At 35.4% G+C, this 27,574-nt stretch overlaps 1 protein-coding gene across 2 annotated transcripts in view; it reads left to right on the top strand.

The window, feature by feature from the left end:
- Positions 1–27,574, top strand: part of KIF2A (kinesin family member 2A) — a 34,811-nt gene that overhangs the window by 4,284 nt on the left and 2,953 nt on the right. Inside the window, exons 4-18 of one of the 2 annotated variants that reach the window (XM_041470704.1) lie at positions 95–160; positions 770–870; positions 3,049–3,144; positions 3,924–3,978; positions 6,975–7,137; positions 10,440–10,530; positions 10,665–10,728; positions 11,121–11,212; positions 11,455–11,597; positions 12,357–12,561; positions 15,412–15,522; positions 20,273–20,340; positions 23,318–23,468; positions 25,060–25,161; positions 27,146–27,281. In XM_041470704.1, coding sequence (XP_041326638.1) covers positions 95–160; positions 770–870; positions 3,049–3,144; positions 3,924–3,978; positions 6,975–7,137; positions 10,440–10,530; positions 10,665–10,728; positions 11,121–11,212; positions 11,455–11,597; positions 12,357–12,561; positions 15,412–15,522; positions 20,273–20,340; positions 23,318–23,468; positions 25,060–25,161; positions 27,146–27,281 — 1,644 coding nt within the window. Of the gene's footprint in view, positions 1–94; positions 218–769; positions 871–3,048; positions 3,145–3,923; positions 3,979–6,974; positions 7,138–10,439; positions 10,531–10,664; positions 10,729–11,120; positions 11,213–11,454; positions 11,598–12,356; positions 12,562–15,411; positions 15,523–20,272; positions 20,341–23,317; positions 23,469–25,059; positions 25,162–27,145; positions 27,282–27,574 lie in introns of both variants that reach the window. The other variant, XM_041470703.1, reaches the window with a different exon arrangement.

Below are 27,574 nucleotides of genomic sequence, written 5' to 3'. Positions count from 1 at the left end.
ACCTCATTTTATCTCATCTTAACCAGGCATTTCAGAAATGGTTAGAAAGGTTACTCCTTCATGTCCAGATGAGCTTTTTGCTTTTCCTTTGCAGTGGTTGGTTCTGCGCGTGCACGACCTACTCAGCTTCCCGAGCAGTCTTCCTCCTCTCAACAGAATGGTAGTGTTTCAGATATATCTCCAGTTCAAGCTGCAAAAAAGGAATTTGGACCCCCTTGTATGTAAACCGTGTATCAAGGACTCGTTCATTCTGGGCATTACATGTACATTCTCTTGGATTATGTTGTTATCCATAAATGACAAATGGTCTGCATGTTCAGTTGTCTGTGAGCTTCCTTGAGGAGCTTTTCAGAAAGCTGTGGCAAAACATATGTTCGTTTTTGTCATAATTTTACTAGTATTTGGAATTTGTTTACCCTTTGTTTTCTTTTAAGCATGGTGGTATTGTTTAGCACTTTTTTTTTTCCAATTTTTTTAAAAATTTGTCTGGGCTTACTTTTAATTCAAACCAAGAGATCACATGTATCTGTCCACATATTTTTTCAAGGTCATATATTTTTTGTTTCTGTAGTTGTCCCATTCCCGTGGCATTTTTCTAATAAGTTTTATTCATTTTAGAAATTTAAATACCATAATGATTCTATACTAATCAGATTTGCTTGAAAATCTAGTTGATAGTTGATGCATTCTAATTATTGATACATTAATTTAATTGAAGTTTACAGTGTAAATATGGAAAGTATTTTTAAATTGCATGTTTTTCTTTAAGCACGTAGAAAATCTAACTGTGTAAAAGAGGTTGAAAAATTGCAAGAGAAGCGCGAAAAAAGAAGGTTACAGCAGCAGGAACTTAGAGAAAAGAGAGCTCAGGTCAGTATTTTTAGCTCAACTGAAAATCATACGTCAGCAAGAGAAATCTGCAAAATTATGCTTTTTTCAGTCTTTAATAATTTTTATGAACTGTGATAATCTTGAAATTAAGTGTCAAATTTGTCAAGATTTGACAAATATTTTGTTGTTTGGTAGGATTACTCTTGTAACTACTACTTTAGATGGTTTTCCCCCTCTTTTTCTTCCTACAGAAATCATTACTTTCAATTGCTGTCTTGCTGCATGTTCTTTAGAGAACAACTACTGATCATAGCTATTTCTTAGGGAAAATGTATTTTTGACAATAACCTTTTGACTTTTTGAGAGGTCTGTTATTCTACAGGAGGCAATACAACATTATGATAAATTGTTCATTATAATCTTTGATGCTTTATAGATCTATTTGAGGCTCAAGTTTTAACAGTGACTTCTAATGTTTCTTTCTTTAAACTAGTCTGTACATTTGTAATTTCATCATTTTGCTAGCCAGTTGTTAGAAACTTGTGTAAAATTAATGAAGTTGCTAATCCTTTGAGAAAAATCTCTTAGTATTAAATGATTTTCTGTCACAATGGTGTAAAAGCTTTAGCAAAGCTAGGAGTGTAATCTTGTTGGCAGCTGTGTGTGTATGTGTTTGTTTCTAAAGAGATAGTACCAGTCTGCTGCTGACCTGAGAATTACCACCGTCAAGTAAATCATTCATGAATTTACTTTTCATGGTTTAATGATGTTTCCAAGTTGACCTAAAATCACCTATGTTAAATTTGTATTTAATAATTTACATCAGTTTACACAAAACATTATTATCTCTTTATGTGTGAGGAATGACCATTTTTGGCTTTATATATTAAAATACTTTGAAGTGGTGTTACTTGTAAAATTTTATTGCTCCTGTGAACACTCCTCTTGCATCTGAGTCTTAAACTTTTGTGTGGGGAAATCGTTGGGAAATGCAGCAATAATTCACCAAGCACTGACTTCTAGTATGCAAGACCTTTAAACAGGGCTTGATGAATATTAGGTAAATCCTTTCTCCAAGATAAACAATACTCTTTTCTGAATGTTATAAAGTAGCATTTTGTGAAGACTTACTGTCAGCAGTTTTTAGTTCAGTGTAGTGAGAGTGAATGACATCAAGGTACAGTCAGCTTCTGATCACTAGGAAATAGTTTTTTCTGAGGTGAGGATTGGCTGTGTCACAAGTGCAAAGAATGAGCTGGCTCCCTGTCAGTTTAGTAACCCAAATCCAGTGCTTTCTGAGAGTGCCTACACTGTGTAGTAGGGATTCAGAAATTTTATATCAAGTGGGGATAGTCGTGCAAAACTTAGTAGGGTCTGAGCACCAGAGCTGGCTATATTTGGCGTCAGCAGCGTGTCCTGAAGTGTTGTAAAACAGGTATGTGCAGGGAGAAATGATGGGAAGGTGTTTAATCAGTTCTGCAGAAAACAGGGTAGGTTCAGGCTCAGCTTGGCCTCCATGCATGGCCTCTTACATGTCCATTCACCCTGGTATTGATCGCTCCAGGTTTAAGGATGAGTTATCTTCTGTGCCTGTGTCGTGCGGTCAGCTGTCCTGGCTGTGTTGACTGCCTTGCTTGTGGGGTGGGGTGAGGACCAAAAAGGGACTTTGCTGTGTAAGTGCTGCTCAGGAGTAGCTAAAACATCCATGTATTATCAACCCTGTCTCCAGTACAAATCCAAAACAGAGCTGCATACCACATTCTTCCATGAAGATGATTAACTCTATCCCAGCCAAAACCATCACAGCCTGGAGTATCCTTGGGATTACTTCTGCTTTGCTGGGGGTCTGGGAAGAATTTACAATGCATTCAAATATATGTGTAAATTAACACAGGACCAAAGTTAGGAGCAAGCTACTTTAACTGGCTTTTATCCCGCAGGATTGTGTTTAGAGCAACTGGGGTTCCTACACTGTCCTCTGTGGTGTGTGTTGTACCTGTGCAGTGGAGTATCTCTGCATCTGTCAGAGTGCCATACCTTAGCTACATCAGAGTGGAAAAAGGCATTAAACTTATATTAACCTTGCAAGAGATATTTCTGGTGTTTTGCAGAAAAAAAATATTTCAGTTAATGAGTATTTTTTCCATAGATAATTAATTAAGGCCTTTTCTGGAAACAAAAAGTATAGTAGAAATTCTGTTGCTTACTTTTTCTTAGGATGTTGATGCTACAAACCCAAATTATGAAATTATGTGTATGATAAGAGATTTCAGGGGAAGTTTGGATTATAGACCACTGACAACTGCAGATCCTGTAAGTATGCCAGCAACATGGAAATATGTTATCGTTCTGTGTTTTGCTGTGTGTTTTCTTTTTTTTTCCCATGTATACTTCCGTCTGTTAATGCAAAAATTGGTATTTTAATATATATTAGTATTTAATATAACATGGGTTTATTTTTCTAGTAACTTGTTGATACTGAAATGAGTAGATTTTGAAAGTCCTACTTTACTAAACTGTTATTAAATTATTTAAATATCTTTTTACTATTAAATAATGCCAGTATATACTAAGTAGTCACTCAGCCTTTGTATGGTAAATTTTTCTGGGATGCTAAGGGATGTGCACACAAAACCATGAAACTTATTTGAAGAACTGTCTTCAACATAATGATTACTATTTGATCTTTGAAGTGATGTAGTCTTTTGGTTTGCAGCCAGGTCAGAGGAGTGGAATCCTTAAATGATCAAGACTCAAATTCTGTGGAAATCAGAAAATGTGACCATATCTGTCAGTAGCATATTTACCCATTAAAACTAGATTTGCTTGCATAGTCCAATAGTACCTGTTGATCTACTGGATTAGATCACTGTCTGTGGGGAGTTTTGTTAATATATGCTTCTCCCTTTTGGGTTCTTGGCTACTGTGCAGACACAAGGGGTTTTTACATGTTCAGATGACTCACTGTCTTGGAAATTTCTCTTTGGTTAAATGATCAACCAATCATTTAATCTGAAAAGAGAAGTCAATTAAAGTTAAATATTTTGTAACTGGAATTGGGATATAGTTCACTGAAAGACTTTCCTTTGCAGATTGATGAGCACAGGATTTGTGTTTGTGTACGAAAACGACCACTCAATAAAAAAGGTATGATTGTTGAAGATTTTGTTCATTTGTTTATCTGAAAAGCTGCTTCTGATAGTAACATTATTTGTGTTAAACAACTCTAGAAATACTGATCAAAGGTGAAGCTCTTATATTAGACATTATGTTTGATGAACCTAGAAAATTCACAGACTTGTCATAAACTGGGGAGAAAAATAGTTTACCTGCCACAATTTTATGTATTAGGAGCTACATAATTATGTATTATTTATGAGGCACAGGAAGAGTGTGATTTTTTTCCCAAGGTCATCTAGGATGTATTTGGTTGATTTGGAAATGAATTCTACTGTAATCTCTTCACTATTGTTACACTGTATTAGGATCACTGTTATTTTGAAGTATCCTTGAAGTGATCTCTTGAGCAGAGAGTTACACAGTGAAAACTTGCATACATTTAATACATTTTTGTATATGTATTTTTATACTTCTGAGTAATCTTGAATCAAACATCAAGGAAGTATCTTATGACACAGTTGTTGCCCGAGCTTGTCCAAGACATCCTCACAAGGCTAGTGGACTGCAAGCAAACAGAAGACTTGTACACCCTGCAGTTGTTGCTCAGGGCTGGCAAAGTTACTCTGGAGCATATGAAATGAAATGCCACTAAAAAACTGTTAGGTACTAAAAGAACTCCTTGATGACTTTTATGTGATGAGTGTTTGAACTATTTTTCTTACTGCCTGCTCATCACACTAGAGTCTGTATTCAATAAAAAACCAAAACCAAACAACAAAAAACTGTTCAGCTTTCAATTTTAGTTTAATTGAAATTTTAACTTCCTAGGAAGCTCTTTTACTTTCAGTGGGAATTTAGGAACACAAATGCCTACTGGATTGCAGCCTGTCTGAATCCAGTGCTGCAAGATGTTTCTTTCCTTCTCTTTCTCTTATATTTTGTTCAGCTGAAGGACTCAAAAGAGCATCAGTCTGATGCTGACGTAACATGGGATGCCATTTATTGTTTTTGTACTATCAGAATTACACATTTAGGATTATCTGAAGCATACCCAGAGGAAAATGGGAGAAATGTGTTCCCTTTCCCATACATATGTTGATAGCACTATATAGTTAGGTTTTTGTCTATTTTTCCCTTTCACATTGCTGCTTCTATTTTTTCTTTTCATTTTTACTTTTACTGTTGGGAAAAATGTGACTTTCTACCTGTGCTGGAGGTGGACAAAGTGAAATCACAGTAAATGAAAACAAGTTGTTATGGGACATGAATTGGGATTCAGAAGTAGGATTTGATTTTGTGAAATCTAATTAGTGGTATTAGTGGTTGGGAGGTATGAAAAAAAGTAGATCAGAGGTGTTTGTAGAAATATGAATGTGAGTAAAAATGAGCTTGATGCTTAAAGCTGTTCTGCATTTTAAGGAATAAACAGTAGTAAAAAATGTTTAAATAATCTATGTAGGGATGATAATCTAGTACCCACATGATACAATCTCCTGAAAAAACTCAGTTCACAAGAAACAGTATTGTAAAATCATAGAGAAGTAGAAAAGAATTGAAGATGCTAGACTGTAATCCTATGATCGGAAAAAATAAAAGTAATTTGTCATCTCAAAAATGCAGAATTATCACCAAAAACATTAAGTATTCTCAGCATGATTTGTTCTGTGGATTGACTTCATAGGAAGTAGGTGTTCAGAGTGACACTTTGAGATATTAGTTCAGTGACATGTGTTTATAATTGTGAAATGTATGATGGGTTTCAGAGACATTATTCCTAATTTTCATCCCCAAAGAATGCAGGTTCCCATACCAAATAGATGGGAGGAAGTAAATGTCTTACTCCAAACAACTTGTAAAAAAAATATCCTCTTCTGACTGATTAAACTCAAAGGTTTTTACTGCAAAGAATTGTCCATCATATATTTCTTTTTGTCGCTGTTCCTTACTTTTTATCTGTGATTGCTGCAGAATAATTGCATTTCATTTTATTGCAGTGCAGTTGAAAAATTCATTATACTTTGACTGGAATGTGTGTTTCCATTGGTGTGTAATGTAGTGCAGTGTTAACCATTGTACTGTTTGATCAGGATGTTAACTCACGAAAAGGTTTCTATCTGGTTATATAAAGTCACATCAAATTCTTGAACTGCATGCCTTACGAAATTTTACAAAGAAATGCAAGTAGGACACATTAGTGAATCCTGACTGTATACACAAAGGGTCTTTATTTTTGTGCATACTATGGATCACTGGGTTCTCTGTTTTGCTGACTCATATACCATACAGCAGTTAGCAGTAAATTGCAGTGTGGTGTAGTAATTATAATCTGGGATCTCACTGTTGAAATCACAGTGATAGGAAGGATCAGTATAATTTTCAGCTTATTCTGCTTACAAGATAATCTTTAGAAAGGATTTTACTTTAAAGGAATTATATGTTAAAGATATGTACTATAGATTCCAGGAGGAGTGCACAAATGAAAATGTCTCTGAGGAATGAAAGCAAAATTTAAAGAAAATATCAAGATAAAATTTTAAAATGCAATGTATTATCATAAAGAGGTTAATTTATTTGTGTTTTCAAGTTTGACTGCTAAGCAATATAGTAGTATCATCTACTTTTTCCACTAGAGAAGATATTTATAAAAACTCAAAGGATATGGCAGTGAGCTGTAGAAGACTATGTAATCACTGAGGAATAAGACCTGAAGTCCAAGAAAAGTGTTACAGAAGGCATAACAAGTTACAATGATAGTGCTGTAATTAATGATCATAGTATTTAGTCTAAAAAGCTTTGTACCTCTCTTTAATTTCTAGCAATTGGTAGGATAGGATGACTAGACTTCCAAAATGAAATCTCTTACTTAGCAGATTACTATCTAGGCATCAGAAACCCAAATCCATTGCAGTGTTGTTACTTGGAGGAGCTGTGTTATCTGAGATGTTATGAGAGTGTGAACAATGGGAAAATGTAAAAAATAATGATGTGTTGTTAGTTAAATATATATTTCACTTATTTTATAGAAACTTTAATGAAAGACCTTGATGTAATAACAATTCCTAGTAAAGATGTTGTGATGGTACATGAACCAAAACAAAAGGTGGATTTAACAAGGTACCTAGAAAACCAAACTTTTCGTTTTGATTATGCCTTTGATGACACGGCTCCTAATGAAATGGTTTACAGGTATGTGTATATGCTTTTTTTTTGGTGAATCTTTTTTCTCATGTTTTTTCCATACTAATAACTGTTTCGCTTACGTTGGTCTTAGACTTTATTCCTATTCTCTGTGCTACCAGATGATATATTGCTACCTCCATTCTTTTACCTGTTTACTTTTGTTTTAACTCTTTATCCCTAATTTTTCACCTGCAATGTCATTTGCACCTCTGTTGATCTCAGTCCTACTCTCAGTCCTCCTCCAAGCCCTGCTGCATTCCAGACTCTAGCAACTATCACCTGCCTCCTCAGCTGCAGATTAGTTGAGCCATGTAATCAGTTCTCCATTTGCTTCCAGGTTGTTGTCTTATTATTAAGTGTGTGTGCAGCACCTGAGAAACCTGAGTCATGGCTTTTGGTTATCAGGAAACCTGGAGGAAAAGGAGAGCCCTAGCACCAAGGAGCTTGCAGTCTGAATATAGGATAATTAAGAGATGGAAACAAATCAGTAGAGGGTGAGAAAAGAGTACAAATAAAGTGAGAGAGCGTATATTGTAGTATTGCCGAGATACCTGAGCTAACTTAACTTCTGGAAGCAATCTGGCTGATGTAATGTGGAAGTGTATAGAGCTAAGTTAATCTTGCTGAAAATGCCAAATCTTTCTAATTTAAAAACAAACAGCAGCAAAGACACATATTCTCTTTTAGGCCAAAGATATTTGGATCTCCTTTTTGTTCTTTGCCCTTCTGTTTCAGTTCCACTGTTGGTATGCAATAATTCACCCAGCACTTAAAAGCATTTTAGAAGCTAAAAGCATGTTTAGAAGTAGCTATTTCCCTTGAACAAGTCACTAAATAAAGTACATACAGTAGTGGGCAAGGTTAGGTGCTGACGTAATATTGGTCAGAATCTTAGTATGCATCTAAGTAACTATGAAACTTTTTGCAGGAAATGTTGATATTAAAAAGGAATTTGGTGAAGATACAATTTTTCTTATGTTTGGGAAGTGCTTCCCATAGTCTTAAAAAGTATTGACAGAGAAATATCTTACTTCTTGTTTTTAATCCACAACTAAGAAGTCAAAGTTAGAATCATGCCATGATTGATAGTAGATAGCAAAAGAATTCTTAAAAGGTTGTGAAAATAAAAACTTTTGTCTTATGCTTGTTATAATTAGAGAAGGGGGTGAAAGGAAAATCTTATAAAACTAATACTAACAAAAGAGTTGTAAACAGCAAAGCTGTGTCCTTGGAGATTTCTGTCTTTGCTGATTGTCTGCTGGTAGCATCTTTCCTTTCCTTGACGCTAAAGAGCTGTGGGAGAGCCAGCTGGTTGACGATGCATGAAGTAATTATCTTGCTTGACAATCCATTCTTCTAATCTCCTTCCTTCCTTTATTTATCTGTGTGAACATGGTGTTTAATGTGAGGGGTGGTTTTGGTATACAATGTTGTTGTGTTTTGTACTGAGTTTTTTCAGAGTTTTTATTAGTTATGTAATACATTAATGGCAATATAGGAATATGTTTTAAGATTATTGTATTGAAACTGAAACAGTAGATCTCTAGTCTTTCTCCTTCTCCCTCATATGGTACAGTAATGATCATTACTTGAAGGGCAATCTGTTTTAAGGTCTTCCATAATAACAGAAATAAGAGCAAGATAGGTGTCATCAGGTGCTCTCATCAGAGCCTCAGGGTCATACTGAGGGAAAAAAATATTGTGTCAAGATGCTCCAGTTTTCTCCAATAAGCTAAATTTGGTGTGTATCTATGCTGAAAAAATGTTCAGTCCAAGGTAGAAAAGTACCTATTCTATTATTATTACTTCTACTACCATTATTATTACCGTTGTTACTATTGTTATTATTTTGTTTAACCTGTGTTTTAAGTATTTTTAATTCACGAATCACAACACAGAGTTGCAAATCTTTGTTAATATTAAAAAACACTCACTAGTTGGAATGGATACGCCATATGAGTTTTAAAGAAGAGCCAGTTCAGGTTTCTGAAAGACTAAGATTGCAAATAAAATTTCTAGTAAAAGTAAAGTTGGACTCTTTAACATAGTCTTATTTGGAGTTGTGTAAACCTTTATGAAAACCTTTTAAGATATATTTGTATTTTTTCTTACTTTAAAATAGATACATATAAGTCCCTTTTTAATAAATCAGCAAAAGAAACAGTTTCAAATTCAATCAAACAGAAGTAATGGAGTGTGCTTCTAAGGTGAATAGACTTTGTGAATTTTTCAATTTTTATATATAGAAAGAACAAACATCGAAATATGGGAACATCCTCCTGAGAAGACAGGAGGCATATACTTAGAAAAAGCAAAGCAAGAAAGACTAATGCTGTTCAGGAATAATTTGGTGTATTCTTGATGAAAATTAATGATTCAGCTAGACGTACATTCTTTACATAACCCTGGGTTGCTGCTGAATGGCTCAGTTTTGCCTATATTATTTTTGTAAGTGATCTTGTGTTTGAAAGCAGAATGAAAGAAGGTTGTAGCATCTCAGTGTTTCTGTAACTAATTTTTTGCTTTATTGGTCACTGTTAGGTTATTTATGTTTAAATAACTGGAAAAAGTTTAGAACGAGTTTTGCAGAGAGAATCATCTCCATGTGTAACTCTCCATCAGTTTACCCTTTGCTTTTGGAGTTTACAATGAAATAATGGTGATAAGCAGCTAAGTATGAGCAATAGCTCTGTGTTTCTTAAAACAAAATTAATTATCTAAAAAAAGAAATGGTGCTTCAAATAATACTTTTGGCACAGCAGATAGTACCTCTTAGATAAGTAGATTGTTTCGTTCTTAAAAGCTTGGTTATCCATTGTCTTGAGCCCTTTCTTAATGTATGCATGTTCTCAAAAATTGAGATGTGCAGTGTTGTTTTGGCCTCTTGTTTTTCAAATTTAATTTTGGAAGTTGATTTGGGGAGGAAGATAACTACAGAAGAAATTTACTATTGACAAAACACCTATCTGCTACACTGTCCTACTTTAATATCATCTTATTCTGGCACATTGAGGGAGCTCCTTGTGGGGTGTTGGATCATTAAAACAAGGAAATAATTGTTTTAGGGTTTAAATAAGGATAATGTTGTTGCAAAACAAATGAGAGAGACCTCGTAGCTTGTGATGGTTTGGAAAATTTGAATACCTTAGAGCAGGTATTACTTCAGAAATTAATGTATAAATGTCCTTTGATCTGTCAAGGTACAGGATCAATTTTATCACTTCTGGCTTTAGCATTTTAATTTTGCTTAGGGTAGTGGCATCTTAAAGTACTCCAGTTTTTTAAGTACAGTTTTTTTTGCATTTAAGGTTTACAGCTAGACCATTAGTGGAGACCATATTTGAAAGGGGAATGGCCACTTGTTTTGCATATGGACAAACAGGCAGTGGGAAAACCCATGTAAGTAGTTCTTCTACAAGTCAGCAACACTCTTTTTTTACATGAGACATTTACATGAGTTCTAATAAATAAGAAATATGTAAACTACAGTTCTGTGACTTTCATGATGCTCTTCTTTTTTTTTTTAAATTTAGACTATGGGTGGCGACTTTTCGGGAAAGAACCAAGATTGTTCTAAAGGCATATATGCACTAGCAGGTGAGACTTCACTGATCAGTTGGCTTTGGGCAGACCAGCTGAGATCAATAAATTTTCTACTCTTTGTCATACACATATAACAGTTTACTTACTATGCATTGCAGTGGAGCTTTGGTAACATCAAAAGTTGTTCCTAGATATGTGTCCTTTACATAGTAATGTAAATATAGACTAAACAAAAATGCTGTAACAGATTTAAGTTTATCATTTTGGGGTCTTCTGCATCTTCCAGTGTAATGTGGCAGTTTAGATTGCGTTGTTTTAGGCTTGGTTGACCCTGTCATTCTTGCAAAATGTGAGGTGCTGTAAAATAGACTGTTACACATGAATGAATCTTCACTAAATGAAAACACATTATGCGATTTCTTTTTATTCTGGAAATGTATTCACAGCTCGAGATGTCTTTTTAATGCTAAAGAAGCCAAACTATAAGAAGTTAGAACTTCAAGTGTATGCAACATTTTTTGAGATCTACAGTGGTAAGGTAAGTACCTGGTCTTTTTTTGAGAAAGAGGGAGTTTCTCAAAATTTTTACAAAATTTTGAGCTGGTCACATAAAAGATTTTTCCCTCTTTGTATTAAAAGCTGTATTTCAAAGAATTTTTACATTTCCCTTCCAATCATATATTTCCATGGAATGTTTTGCATTATTTGAAAGGGAATTGGAAATAAGATTTTTTTTTAAAGCTCCTGTTTTTAACTGTTCTGTTTTCCTCCTTCCCTAAGGTTTTTGACTTGTTGAACAGGAAGACAAAATTAAGAGTGTTAGAAGATGGTAAACAGCAAGTCCAGGTCGTGGGATTGCAGGAGCGAGAAGTCAAATGTGTTGAAGATGTTCTTAAGCTTATTGAAGTAGGCAACAGCTGCAGGTATCTTCTATAGCTTACACCAGTTTTTCATAGTATGTTAAAAAATCAGAAGATTTTTTTGGGCTGTCTTTGTAGTGATGCCTTTCCACATGGAAGTGAGTTTTTGATGATGTTGTCTGCAAGTAAAGAATGTACCTATGTTTTAAATAGAGATGTTTAGAGTTTCTCTGTCTCCTAGAGAGAAATAACTGATTGTTCAAGAGGATGTGAATTGCATGCATTATGTAAGCAGCTTACTGACTTAAATTCACATAATTTAAAAACTGGAATGCTGCCAGGTTCTTCGTCTGTAAAAGGCCTTGATGCATTCTGGCAGAGGTTAAGCACAATTTTTTTTTTTTTTTTTTTTTTTTTTTTTTTTTTTTTTTTTAAGACTTCAGCTTCATTGTTTTTAAAATTAGCCTTGAGCATGGACTGCTGCATGATCAGATAAAAATGCAGCATTTTTATGTAAATCAGCATTTTTTATGTAAGCTCTCTGATAATCTTAAATATATGAAGATCTGATTTTAAAAGGGAGGCAAAATGCTACTAATCTTCCATTTCCATTCAAGGTGATGGAAGAAGAGGCATAATTGTACAATGTATAGCAAATTATTAGTGTTCTATGTCTAGTGTCCACAAGAGTGCTAGACATTCTGTCAACATGTAAGAAAATATGGGAATCTGCCCTGAAAACCTACCTGATTGTGAGGTTAGTGTTTAACAAGATGGTCCTCTACCGATTAATGTCTTTCTCTGCTTGTCTCTTGTTTAAAGGACATCTGGCCAGACATCTGCAAATGCACACTCATCTCGAAGCCATGCAGTGTTTCAGATTATTCTCAGAAGGAAAGGGAAATTGCATGGTAAATTTTCTCTGATTGATTTGGCTGGCAATGAAAGAGGAGCAGATACTTCGAGTGCAGATAGGCAGACACGACTGGAAGGTGCAGAAATTAACAAGAGCCTTTTAGCACTCAAGGTAATTGATACCTTTCTATTGCCTTGGAGTAGGTGAAAGCCTACATATAATAGCAATGACAAGTAAAATTAGTGTTTTTGCGGGCTTTGCTTGTCTACATTGTTTATTGATATGACAGGTGAAAACCAGTTTATTAATTTTTCCTCTGCATACATGAGGGAACACTTAGTCCCAAGTAGAAACAATGCAGATACATTGTGCTATCAATTTACCTGTAGTTTTTGTAAAATAAAATCAAAACACAGTAAAACAACCAACCAACCAACTGAAAACAAAACAAAACCCCTAAACAAACAAGAAAACACCCCAAAAAACAAAGTTCACTAAAAGTCCCCATTGGTTGAATGGTTGAATTTGTAGACATTTCTGATATTATTCTGATATACACCTAAATATATATATATAAATGTGTGTGTGTGTATGTGTATATATATATATATATACACACCTAAAATAGCAATGCAAATGACTTACTTTGGTACTCAAGATATGAAATACTAACAGGAAGTGCTCTTACTGATCTCACTATTTATTTCTTTTATAAAATAAAAAATAATTCTACACTGACTACATACTTACTGCTGTTATATTGACTAAAGCAAAACAACAGCAGCATGTCCAGAAAAAACTAGCAAATAATTAAAATAAACCTTGAAAGGTGAAATCCATTTTTGTCAACCCTTCTTCATAGCAAATTGTCTCATACAGTCACTTATTTTCATACATCCAATACTGGACATATAAACACAGCTAAGAAATACTACTTAAATATTCGTCTGCCGTTTTTGTTTGATATTTTATAGTGATTAAAAGAGGCTCAGTCTAAATAGGGGAAGTAATTTTTTTATTTCAACCTGGAGAAATGGTGGTTTTGAATGTCTTAGCATTTGTCTCTGGTTTTGGTTACTTTTGCTTAGGTTTACTACTCTCAGCACCCCAAGATCTGTGTGGTTACCTTTTTATTCCCAGTATAAACTCAGGAGAAGAATGGTATCTGTCTAAACAGATCGCACAACACACCATAAAATTGTGATCTGTAATGTGTCATTACAAAATTATATGGCATGTTGAAAAATTGGAAGCAGCAATTCCAAAACTTTGGCCTATTCTGCTTTAACATCGAAGTAATCAATGCAGGGACCATTGGGTTGATGCTACTACTAATTTCTAAATGTAACTGAATAAAGCTATTTTGTTTTGGGGGTATGGTTTGAGGTTTTTTTTTTTTTTTCAGTTTATTTATTTTATACTGGATAGTGCTCATACAGCATATTTGGTTAATTTTTATACAACTTGTCTTTTTAATTTTAACAAAAAGTTCTGCTGCTGCTGTACTAGTGATTTTCATCCAAATTATTCAGGGAAAAATAAATGGACGTCTTGCAGGGGTCTAAAAGGTGGTACAAAACCATAAACATGGTTTCTCAATTACATGTTTGCCATTTTTCATCTATCCACAAACATTACACAACCTTTTCCATTTGTATTTAGAAGCCATTAACTTATTTTCAAGTTTTATTTAAACTAATATATTCTGACAAAGTGGTCTTTGTTGATAATCCAAGATTTGCTCTTTCCATCTGATATCACTCCTGTCTTAACCTGTTCAGGATTTTGGCACAGGAATTTGTTTCTGTAATGTCTTTGCATGGGAGTAGTGTCATTTTTTTACCTGGCTTTCAGAGATGTAATGAAAACTAAACATAGTTTAAAACTCTTTTACAAATTTAGAAGCTGGTGATGTCCTTCTGTAATCTTTTACTAGTAAGGAGATAATCCAATTCTAATTTTTCAGGAGTAAGCAAACTAAAAATCATTATAGTAAATTAAAATTTAAAACTTGGTGATTATCGTGTCAGTAATTCAATATAGGATATATCTGCAGCTGGAGGATTAGTTGAACTTCTGTAGAATTACTCACGTAACACAAAGGCTATTCCATCTATTAGTGGGGCTAAAAGCAAAGCTCTAATTTGAAATACATTTAAAGTTTGCTGTAGAAGTTCTGCGTGTAGATACTTTATAAATGCACCAAGGAAGCCTTGCATCTGAAGAGATGTCTGTTAAGGAAAACGCAGTCTGGAATTAATTAGTCAAAATATTATGATGACAACAATACAACAATTTAAAATTAAAATTGCTTTGCATAGGAATAACTTATTAGACAGTATTAGAGCACTGAGTGGACAGAAGTGATGGTTAGATTAATGGTGTCTTGGTGTCACTGTTGTACTTCGTTCCATGGAAGATAAGATCTTATTCCTGTTTCTTTACATAAAGACTGTTTTAAAACAGGGAGTGGCCTAATGTTTCCAAATGCCAAGTAGAGAGCTTGCTTCCAGTAGAGAGCTATGCCTACTTGGTTTGTGACCTGTGGAAGCTTTCAGAAAGTTTGTTTTCTTCTAAGCTGTAAAGAAAGACAGTGGTAAAATCAGAGTCAAAGCCACTGCTTTTAACTGATGCAGTTAACCCATGTCCCTGCCCATACTGTTGCTGCTGGCAGAGGTTGTAGCTCATTCAGGCTTTTGTAGCTGATACTCAGGAATAATTGTTAGCCTGAACATTTCCCATCAACACTGTTTAGTTTGGTTGTTTGGTACAATAGATGTAAACAATTTGGATGACACTGAGACAGTTTTTAGGCTTATAATCCTTTTAAAATTCTTTCCTCTGTACTGAGCTTAATGATAAGTGGAAGCCTAACGCTTATTGAATCCAAGCTTTTAGCAGTATATTTTAACGATATTTTTGGGAGAATGCATCAAATATAAGGCATGTATTTTCTGATTATGAATTGCATTTTTATTACCTTTATTTCACCTGTGATTAAGAATCTCTCTGTTCTTTCAGGAGTGCATTAGAGCCTTAGGTCGAAATAAACCTCACACACCATTCAGAGCAAGTAAACTTACTCAGGTGCTAAGAGATTCATTCATTGGAGAAAACTCACGTACCTGTATGGTAAGTTGATTTGTTAATTTGTTAATTGTTAACTGTTCTAACAATTACAAAGAGAAAAGACACTTCAAATTTAAGCTTTTATTTTTAAATTGTTTGCATGCTACTGGTAGTGTGTTGGACTTATATTTACTTACTAATTGACATTTTATTTGAAGGGGGGTTTCAAAAGAGACATTTCTCAATGGTTTAGATTGAATATTTGGAGAAATTTCTTCACTAAAGGAGTTGTCAAGCATGGAACCAGCAGCTCAGGGAAAGTGGTCTAGTCTCAATCCTCAGCAGAGATCTTCAAAAAGATGCATAGATGTGGTAGTTAGGGACATGCTGGTGGGCTTCGTTGGGTTGATGGTGAGACTAAATTAATTTAGAGGTCTTTTCCAGCCCAAGGGGTTCTATGATTCTGTGATTTTAGATAACTTGTTCCCTTCTCACTTTTTTATTGACCTTTCTTATTGCTGGTTCTAGTTTTCTAGCTAGGCTGGCAGCAAGAAGCACTTTTACCTTGGGAAGTTTTTTTGTTTGTTTTAGCAGTGTCTTAATTATAGAAGAGTCTTGTTTGATTTGCAGAATTCTGGAAAAGAGGGTGTAGACTGGAAATAGTGATGTGTTGTGGTTTTTAAACTACAAAGATTAAACTATAAGTTGGTAGCAAGCTCATCAGAATATGCTTCATGCTTTTGAAGGGGAAGTTGTTGGGATAGATGGGATGAATAGCTGTTGTTAATATATAAAATATATAAAATAGAACATAAATCAAATTTATTGTAAATATTATAAATTATTAACTATTATAAATATATAAGTATATATAAATATGTAAATAATTGTTGAATAGCTGTAAATGTGCATTTGTGCCAGTCTAAAAAACAGAATTCTTCTGACAGACGAGTGAAAGGACAGATAAAAGACCTGATGTCCAGTTGTTTTATTTTGGATCTGTAACATTTCTCTTTATGAGAATGTGAACTTTCTGCAGTACATACTGATTACTAGGGTTATTGTGCCTTTTCACAGTCTCCTTTGAATTAATTAATCTAAAGGCCAGAGAAGTCTGCAGGCCACAATGTATAAACCATGGTCTTTACCTTAAACCGTGGTCTTCCCTTTAGCTGTTAGGTATGGTTCTAATTCAAAAGTGGTGGTAAAATAGCATTTTTATTAACCTTTTTTCCTTCAGTTCTTTAATGAAACAACAGGATAGTTTTCTTTCCTAGTGTGACATACCTGGCCAAGCTGAAGATGTCCCTGCTCACTGCATGGAGTTTGAACTAAATGACCTTTAGAGGTCTCTTCCAACTCAAATCATTCTATGACGCTGTAACTTCATGAATTCCATGCAGTATTAGGTAGCTAGATGGTGCATTTCTAGCAGGTGTATCCACACTGCTGAAGGAGGTTTGAAAAATTAGCCTGTTGGAAGTTACTCTCTGCACATCAAATAATGAACCTTTGTGACTATTTCATGGAAGTTCTTAAATAATAAAAAGAATCCCCTCTGAAAGTGGAAATATGCTTGAACTATTTTTTTTAATTTTCTCATTCACATAACTACAGTTCACAATTAAGCTTAAGAAACCTCTTTGAGGACAAGATACTGCCTTCAAATCCATTCTTCTGCTATTTTTCTTAGTAGTTGTCACCACTTGTGACATTCTGGTTTTAGTGTTTGTTTACATGAATTTTTTAATTAAGAATGTAATCAGCGGAGTTTCATCTTAAGATACTGTCATGGTCTAACCCCAGCCAGCAATGGGGGTTATTACTAAGGACTTTCTCAACAGGAGAGATTTGGTCCACTGTTTAAATGTGCTGTTTGAATAAGGCATTTTCAACTATGTGCTGCTTTTCAATATGGAATACATATAAAATGATGTAGTAAAATCTTGTGGTTTTTAACTTACTAAAGGATTCCTGAAATAATAAAATACCTGCTGTATGTTTTCCACTTGCTTTCTGATACATGAATCTGTAAGGAGGATATTTGAGTAAAACTCACTGGCTAGTTTCTACACTTCCTTTTTGTGTGACTTTTCCTTTTGTTAATGGATATGCTGCAGTTGTAAAAGTTACATCTTTAGAGATGGAGTATTCTCTATGTATATAACATTAAACTATGATTTGGAAACTCTTTGTTTTTTCAAATTTATTCAGAAAAATATTTTGAAAGCTCATAATGTTTTGAAACTTTATAATGTGGACAGTTACAACTAGGATTTGCTTCCTTCAAAAGGAATCCAGAGACTTAAAATCAGCATAAGTATTTTTTTAAATTTCATCAGTCATTGCAGTTTTACTGTTCTTGTCTAAATAGTTTGAGAAACCATTTAAAGTTTTTGAAGACTTGCATTGTAGGGTAATGGATTGTCATTTGAAAGTTGCAGTGTGACTACATAGAATAGTCTCATTTTTTAACCAGTGCTGCTCCTTGACATGTTACATTCTTCATGTGCTGCAGTCACAGCTGAAGTGATCAGACCCCTCAGCCCTCCAGGGTGCGAGTAGGAATCTGCAGACTTACATGTCCCAACAGGCTGCTGATCGCACTGTGAAGGCTTACGAGCAGCATAGATAAGTTCAAAATAGGAAGAATGGTTATTACAGATCTTAAAGATGCATCTGTGCATAAGTAGTGCAGCTTTTTCCATCCTCTTTTGGAATTAGGAATAAGAAAGTGAGCAACAGAGAGGTCTAGGTATTACAGAATCATAGAATAATGGGGTTGGAAGAGACCTCTAAGATCATTGAGTCCAACCTATGACCTAACACCTCAACTAGACCATAGCACCAAGTGCCATGTCCAGTCTTTTTTAAAACATATTCCGAGATGGTGATTCTACCACCTCCCTGGGAAGAGCATTCCAGTACTTTATTATTCTTTTGGTGAAAAATTTTTTCCTAATATCCAACCTATACTTTCCCTGACGTAGCTTGAGACTGTGTCCTCTTGTTTTGTCAGTTGCTGCCTGGTGGAAGAGACTGACCCCCACCTGTCTACAACCTCCCTTCAGAAAGTTGTAGAGAGCAATAAGGTCACCTCTGAGCCTCCTCTTCTCCAGGCTAAATACCCCCTGTTCCTTCAAACATTCCTCACAGGGTTTGTGCTCCAAGCCCCTCACCAGCCTCGTTGCCCCCTCTGGACGTGCATGTAACGTTGTAGGGGATTTTTGTGGCCAAAATGTAGGACTCAGCACTTAGACTTACTAAACTTCATGATGTTGTACTCCTGTCCTGAGTCCTCCTGTCCGGCCTGGACTGGACTTGTTGGGGCCTGAGGAGAGGTCATACACTAAGACTTGTGCACAAGTTCATGTGTCCTGAACAGGGTATTCACAGAGACTAAGGCACCAACAATGGCACTTCCCTAGAGCAGCTGTACCTTATGCTCTTTAAAGTGTTGGAGCAGCCTCCTAGTGTTACAGCAGTGGCAGTAAATAGGTAAAGCAAAAGCCACACAGACAAAGCAAAGGAAAACATGGAATTCCTTCACCACTTCCAATTGTCAGGATAGTTCAGCTGAACCCAGGCTGTATCACATGTAACAATGACTTGGAAAGCCAAATGCCATCAATCTAAACATTACTGTCTGTGGCATGCTCTGAACATTAAACTGGTGGGAGAGATGTATGCATTTTTCACATTATTTGAGTTTGGAAGGGCTTTAGGAAGTTTTAGGTTTTTGTTAATTAGCACCCAGAACAGGAGACATGCAGCTGTGTGATCTCAAATATAAGCTTGGTGTTTTGTAATAGTAATTGATATGTACCAGTATTAGAGGTTTTAACTTAGGTCTGTATGATCACTTCCACCACATACTTTTCCTTTCTCCCCAGAAGGAGAAATTCCTCTTGGGATGACTACCTCTGCTTTTATACAGGAATGTCAGCAGCAGGATGAAAGAGAAGACAGGGATTATTTAATCACCATCAGTTTCAGTCTCCTGAGTCTATGATGGCACAAAAATATTAAGTGTATAAAGGTGTTTGTTCTGGGTAGAGCCTTTACGACTGCTTAGGGAAGAGAACAGGTGGAAAAATTGGACTACTGAGGGAAACTAGGAGAAATAATGGTTCCACTTTTCCCAATCACAGTTTTGATTTTTGCTGATTTCGGGAAAGGTCGTGCTATCTTCAGAGTAATTAATTTAACTGGAAAAAGAAAGACCTTTAGATTCCAGATAGGTCTCATGAAAAGTTTGCCATCAAGTACTGTTTACAGGTAATTTCTAATTGAGAAAAAATATATCTCTTCTTAGGAAAATAATTAAACTCAAGCTTATGTTTACTACTGTTAAGTTCAGCTTACTACTACTGTCAGTTCAGTGGTGTGGCCAAAATCAGCACAAAATCTCCTTGAACAGAGGAGAGTCTCAAAACATAAATTAAAAAAAAAAATGTAATTGTTTACAGGTTATATTAGACTTAGGGTCTACTGAGTTGCATATTTCCTTTTTTGAGGAGTGTATTTTTTAAATTACGATTTCACATTTACACAGTGTGTTACCAAGATGATTGGGGAGATTGAATTTCTATGAATTCTTAATGTTCCTTCTAGGATTAAAAAAATTAAATTGAAGCTTTGACCTGACATCTGTGTCCCTGGGATGTCGTTGTATAAGGACAGCTGTACATAGCAGACATTTTTTGTTGAAGATCAGAAATGAAACTGGAGATTAAAAAATATATACATTTAAATTTATCTGCCTTTTCATCTGTATAAAGTGATTTGCTAATGTGTGGCTTGTTTTCTCCAGATTGCTACGATTTCTCCAGGGATGGCATCATGTGAAAACACTCTAAATACATTGAGATACGCAAATAGGTATGAAAAACGTTATTTCTTAAAGCTGTACTAGCTGTTGGTGACTGACATTTCAAATAGTGTTGTTCCACGATGTATGATTATTTTAGCTACTTGAATAATTCAGTGGTAGTTGTGTTTCTTAATAAAATTAAAACTAAATTAGTGATCCGGGCTCACATTCAATTTAAATTGTCGCTTTGTATGACCATTACAAAAGAATCTACTAAAAGTGCATCTATGCCATTATCCAGAGATGGATAATGTGGATTGCAAGGTATGTAGGACATGCTACTATTTTGTAGTTTTGCCCTTTGAAAGGACCATCTCTTGCATTAGGGATAGTTGGTGTTCATGAAGATTCCCTAGAGTGTTGGCTAAATACCTTTCTGTGATGTGATTTTTTTTTCCCCATCCCTTTTGTGGAATTGTGTGCAGTTGCCAGTCTGTATTATATATACATATAAAATTTCATGCTTCCCAAATTCAAGCAAATATCTGACAATCCTAAGTAAAGGCTTAAAAAGGCAGAAAATCCAACAGGCTTTATGATCACTGTAGAGAAATTAGCACCTACAGAGGCAGATGAATCACTTGAGACCTGTACTGCTGTAAGAAAGTGCTCAACTCTTTCCAGTGAGTGTGAAAGGAGCCCTCACCTGCTGCAGTTCTCCTGTGTTTAAAGTCTGTGGAGATGGTGCAATCAGGTCCTGTGTGACCCTGCAGCCAGACCTGTGACTCAGAGACACCCCATGCTTTGCTGCAAAGGACAAAGGTAGTAGACAGCCTCTGGGCCATCAGAAGCCCTGGCTTTGCCAGAAGAGGCTACCATCTGGGGGTCTGTTTGCCCCAGTGAGAGGTCAGGCAGAACCACAACTGCTTCTGCTTGTCAAGGCACAAAGGCCTGCTAGGAAGGCTTACTGCCTGCTTCTCTCAGTCTTCCAATGCCATTGTGTCTGGTTAATGGAGCTAGTAGTAAACCTGCCTGGCTTGGACCAGTCTGTCTCATTTCCTCCTTGAAGAGAATGAGGCATCTACTCCTCTGCTTACAGTAACATGATGCAGGACCTTGCACATTCAAGATTTGTTGGAACTTCTACCCCTTATACAACTTATGTTACTGAAGTGACTCTGTAAAAAGTCACTACAAAACAAAATAAGCACCTCTTTCTAGTGTACTAAACAGTTGTACTGAAACTGTTTCCTCCTCTTCATTTTAAAATTGTATGTTGTATATACATATATAAAATACATGTATGTTATATATATATATACATAAAATTGTATGGAGTATATACCTGTCACTGTAATGTTGCTTCATGTGTTTTGTATAGATTTTTTTTTTCAAAATACATAATTTCATAGTAGTGAGTTTTAGGTGCTGGACACTAGTGTGTGGGCAGAAAGTGAAATAGAATTTACACTTTTGTATCTGTAGTTATTTATTTTAAAAGGAGTAATTTAGTGGAATGTTGAATGTAGACCAAATCATGTTAACTATACAAACTGAAATCTGGAATTACTCTTCACAAAATACTGCTGTTATAGTCCCCTGCAAATTAGCAGCACTGGTTTTGTTCAGTTTTTCTAGTGATCTGAACTGTTTGCAGGGAGTTTAAATATGTCGAAACACTTGTGTTATAAAAATTATTTTGTAGTTAAACAATTAAAGAAGTATGCTAAACAAAGAGTTGTTATTTTAACTGTGTTTATGAGAACATTTTCTTTTAATTTGCCACTGTATTTTGCTGCTGCAGAGTAAAGGAATTTGGAATTAGTCCTTCGGACATTCCCTTCTCACAGGGTAGTGGCAGTCGCTCTGATCTCTCTCCTTCCTATGAGTATGACGACTTTTCTCCTTCAAACACCAGGTCTACTTCATTCTATACATGGAACTTTATTTTTAAGTTTTCTTTTTGGCTATGTAATTTTACAGACCAACCTTTCATTAGTCCCCTTGCCTTGAGTCACACATACTTTGTTTTAATTTTGGTTTAGCAGGTGATGGTTCTGCATGATATGCAATCATCTTCCCAGCATTTTGTTTACCCTCCTTAAACATCCACATTCTGTATCCAGGCTTGCTAGTCTCCTTCATACATTTAAAAAAATAGAAATGGTGATGTCACCTTTGTACATTTAATGGACCAAATCTAACAATTCTGTGTTTAGGGTAATTTGAATATCTCTGAAAGGGAAAATTTTCTTACATATATAAATATATATATACATATGTTATAAAAGCTTTTCAGCACTCTGAAGATAAATGAAAAATATTTTCCATTATAGTAAATAAGTGCTAGTTGAAAGAACATTTTTCCCATTAAAGAAATTAAGAATATGTTCTAAAACTTGCTCTCAGACTTTCATGCATCTTTCATGAACTTGCTTTTAAACAGGCTTTTTTTTTAACAGAATCATGGTAAATCTTTAAACTACTTCCATGCTGCAAGAACCTACCATTTTATTAAAATATTTTCACCTTTGAAATTAATGAAAGGATCTATTTATTCTCTGAAATTTTTGGTTGCAAGTTATTATTTTCTTTAGAATTTCTTGGTTCATTTGCTTATAACAGCTAGTGCAGAGTTGATTGACTAACTTTTTTAAAGCGCAGAAAAAGAAAGATTGTCAGGTCTAAGGTGCTAAATGTCCTTTTCTTTGAAATATAAGCCATTGTCAAAAGGTTAATGTTGAGGGGTTTGAAATTTTTGTCCTCCTAACTGTTAACAAGTAGTAAGATTTCAATCAGAAAATACTTTTTTCCAGATTTACTTTAATCTACATGCAAGTAGTAAAAATGCAAGGGTCCATGCTTTTTAGGAACTGAACTAACATCTTTTTGTCACTGAAAGTACATTAAATATGTGAAGCTGACATCATCATCTTCCGTATTAAATGAATTGATTGTGCATAAACCTGTAGAGCTTTATTTTTGGTTGTGACTCTTTTACACAAGAGGTTACTAATTTTCAAATGAAACATTTTCTGCCCATAGGGTGAAGGAGCTGACAGTTGATCCTAGTGGTGCAGGAGATATCCGTTCCATTATACACCATGCTCCCAATCAGATGGATGACTTAGAGACACAGTGGGGTGTGGGAAGCTCTCCTCAGAGAGATGATCTCAAACTGCTTTGTGAACAAAATGTGAGTGGTTTACAGAATTACATGGAAAGAGATGATGACGTACAGTGGGCAGAACAAATCCAGATCAATAGCCTGATAGTAGGATCTTAAATACATACAGCATACCTCTTCACCTTTTCTGTTTATGGTATTACGCTCATTTCTGTACAAAAGAAAAACCAAACCCAAAAATGTTTCTTGAATGGTTTCTTTATCTTCCTTGCTGCCTAGGGCTTTTAGTGTCTAGGCAGGCTGTGATAATTTTTTCCACAATAGCATCACATTCTTTTAGGCAGTTGGAAGTATCCTAAAACTCATCTGTTTTATTTAACCCTTTCTGGTTTTGAGCATTATTTTCCCTGCATGCAAACCTCATTTCAATCTGAGTTTGCCTTTCCCTGCATATGGAAATCTGGCTACCCATCATTTCTCCTCCTAGCATCCTGGTTTTCCTAGGGTGAAACCCCAGTACACTGTTTGGGAAGACAGCCACATGGTCTTCCCAATATGTCTCCCTGGGCTGGAGGAGTAGGGAGCTGAGAGATGTCTTCTAAAGGGCATTCTTCCTCATTGCTACTTATCACCTTTAGTCCTGGTCCTTAAATTTCAAAAGGGATTAAAACTCTATTTGTGAAAATGCTCATGAAAAATAGAAAGGAAAAATCCTTACAATCCTAACATTTTTCACAAGACTCAGTTTTGTAAGTCATCTCTTTGTGATATCTGTGGTATATCGCATTTTAGTAAATAACTTTTTTTTCCAGGACTCTGTTTCATAAGAATATGGTAGTGATTCCTGGAGTTTCCTATTGGTTGTTCCTTCCAACCAGATATCCTATCATATCACTTGTTCATTGCTCATGTTGAATGAATTTAAACCTTACTTAATGTTTTAAAAAATATTTCAAAGGCATTATGTAATGAATGACACTGTCTTCCTAAACATTAATTACAGCCTACAGAACTTTCCTCTCCTATTGCTGACTATGCATTTCTAAAGAAGCCTTCTTTAGAAGGCTTCAGTTTGTAAATCCCTATGTGCATTCCTCTAATTTATCAGTCACTATGTACATTTTGGATTTCTCCCATCACATTTATTTAACTTTTTTTCTCAAAGGTTTAATTTAATTTTGATTTCCTGGAATGTGTTGAATGTAATTGCTGTTCTCTTTTTTTTTGAAAGTTTTTTCCTGTCTGTTGCAGCATGCACAACAAAAAGCCCTGACAGAAACCCAAAGTTTTCGGTGGGCATTAAAATCTATTAGAAATTATAATTCTTCCTTTGAGACGTCCTCTTCCCATTATTTTAACTTGTTATTTTTATGTGGAGTATTCTGACTTCTGGTATTTGCTAGGATTAGTGACTGGAAATTTTTGGTTAATATTCATTAAATTTAACTCTGTAAATGTTTTGAATTTATTGCCCCTTCTATTCATTCCTGGAGATTTTCTTAATACTTCTTAGAAGTATTCTATTCTAGTAAATTCTATTTTTGACAGGTTTTGCCTTCTGCATATTTTTTTCCATGTTCTATGATGAAATGGGTCACATTCAACATTTTTCTGTAGCCACCGTTCTTTCCAGGCTAACAAGGTTAACTACTGTTTTTAGGAAGAAGAAGTTTCTCCGCAGTTGTTTAGTTTCCATGAAGCTGTGTCACAAATGGTAGAAATGGAAGAGCAAGTAGTAGAAGACCACAGGACCGTCTTCCAGGTAAAAGATAGACCTCCACTTTGTTTTATCCTAATTCAGGAATCCAGGTTTTCCCAATGGAAGTGCGTACTCTTGAAGATGGAGGGGCATCTGATCTGTAGTCATTCTGTCTGTCAAAGATTCCTAAACTGATTTATTATATTAACCTGATTGTATCAAACAATCAGGAACAGATTCTGTAACACCCATTCTTTTTCCCGTGATTAAAGAGCGGTATATTTCTGTGTCATTACAGAAATTCAGTAAAATTTTCCTTTGCTGGGCTGGTAATTAATAGTTATCTCTCTGTCGGCACCATTTCTGTTTGGTCATGTCCCTCCAAGTATTATGTCTGAATCTGAGATCCAGAAGAGAGATATGTATTTCAAACTGCCTGTTTGATTCCATGTTACAGATACATAAAGATTTCACTTGCCGTTAGTCAGGGCCTTTGGAAGCAATACTTCCCGTGTAGGTCAGTGCGATGGAACCTTTTACAGTCACAAAATCATGGCAATAAGTATGAGTTACTTGTTTTCAGAAGGAAATGTGGATTGCTTCTGTTCATAACTTAAAGCCTTCAGGCAAGCTGTCTGTTTGGCCCATCTGTTCCTGGAGAACAGCAGACCATCAATACACATTATCTCCTCAGCCTAGGTATCTAGCTTAGTGGAACATTGATGTGTGTTCACAATAAAGCAAGATGCTAAATAAAACATCTTAACAGCGGATGTAGAGGTCTAGTTATTATGAAACATTAGCCCTGAAGTAAAACATACCGAAGTGTGAAAGTCATGTGCCATATGCTGAGGCTATGTCCTAATGAGGCTTCTGGAGAGACAAGCTGCATTAGTTTAAGATGTAATTGCCTCTGTGTGTCCATCTGGCCTTCTGCTGGAGATTATTGCTCCTTCTGGCAGTCTCTGGGAGGAAATGTGTCCAAGCCTAAAGTCCCTTCGTTCACAGCATGGTTCGTTAGTAGTTTATGCTGTGTGTGTAGGTGGGCTGCACTGATACAAAATCCAGCAGTGGTACTAGTCATCTTCTGTCAGCGTTCTTCTGAAAGCAGCTGATCCGCAACATCCTTTCCTAACAAAAATGGCTAAAATACACCAATGCAACCTACAGCGCTCTACGTGTTCAGGAGTCTTTGTCTTCAATGTACAAGGTTATGTTAGGTGAGATGAATCTTACCCCAATGTAAGCTCCATCTCTCCTGAAAGCCAAAAACAGACAAGGGGTTTAGACTACATTTTCAGTTTTGCTTGGGCTATGGAGGGAAGGACTTCATCTTAATATGTCAAACCAAGCTTTCTAGTATGCCTAGAACTGTCAGTTGCCTTCTTTTTTTTAAACCAAAGCATTTCCAATGGGCTCAGTTCTTCTGATCACAATTTTGCATGGTTCTGTAACACTTAAACTCCTGGCTGCATTCTTCTTTGCTGCAAACTTTTTTTCCCCCCTCTTATTTTTTGTAATGCTCAGAGTGCAAAGATGAGCTTCTTTAAGCAATCTTTATTGTATTACTATGTGGATTAGATCATAGAATAGTAAGTTTAAAATAGGTATCCTTTTATATAGCTTCTCTCAAAACAGGGCAGAATTATCTTGGTTCCTTGAATGTAATAATGACCCTGTGACTAGTGGTAAGTAGCCCAAACTTAGAGCCTGATTTCAAAGTTTGACTCTTGTCTAAGGGGAGACAAACATGACAAAGTTCTGTTCCCTAATTTATCAGCTTTACAGCCATCTGATGTTCTGAATTTGAAGAGAACTGGGTAGCTGGGGTTTGCCTGTGACGATGTGACCACTGAAATTAAAAAAATAATGTAGAAAAATGCAGTTTTGCTGCGTTAGGAATTAGATTTCATTTTTGGATTGAAATCTGTTTTATTGAGGTGACTTGGCAGTACAATGTCTGCTCATTGTGCGAAAAAGTCTTAATCAGCTCTTTGTCTTGACACTTTGCTGATGTATTTTGTTGTATTTTTAAACTTTTGTTTAGGAATCCATTAGATGGTTGGAAGTTGAAAAACTACTTCTTGAGATGACAGAAGAAGTGGACTATGATGTGGATTCTTACGCTACCCAACTTGAAGCAATTCTAGAGCAAAAAATTGATGTTCTGACTGAACTTAGAGGTAAGTTGCTTTTAATTACTCCTCTGTCCACTGTTAGCATATGCCATGGAGACTTGCAGTAAAAACAAGGAGGAAAAAAAAGTGGTTATATTCTAGGGTCTTTTTTCCCGGCTTATGCTTGCCATCAAGCTCTGAGTATTTTAGTTGTTACTTTTTTTTTTCAACAGCCTTTGTTTGAATTTTGTCAGCCTGTGTTTGTTGGAAAACAAATTGCATCTAATTCTTAGTGCCCAAAATTAACTCTTCCACTTGTCTTCTAAATTCAGCTTGTCAGTTGGTTATGTCCCTGAGAT

The sequence above is a fragment of the Pyrgilauda ruficollis genome, unplaced genomic scaffold (genome assembly GCF_017590135.1).
Source record: "Pyrgilauda ruficollis isolate IOZ18807 unplaced genomic scaffold, ASM1759013v1 scaffold25, whole genome shotgun sequence".
NCBI lineage: Eukaryota > Metazoa > Chordata > Aves > Passeriformes > Passeridae > Pyrgilauda > Pyrgilauda ruficollis.
The sequence above is the reverse complement of the archived record's forward strand: the minus strand, read 5'-3'. Positions and strand labels throughout refer to the sequence as shown.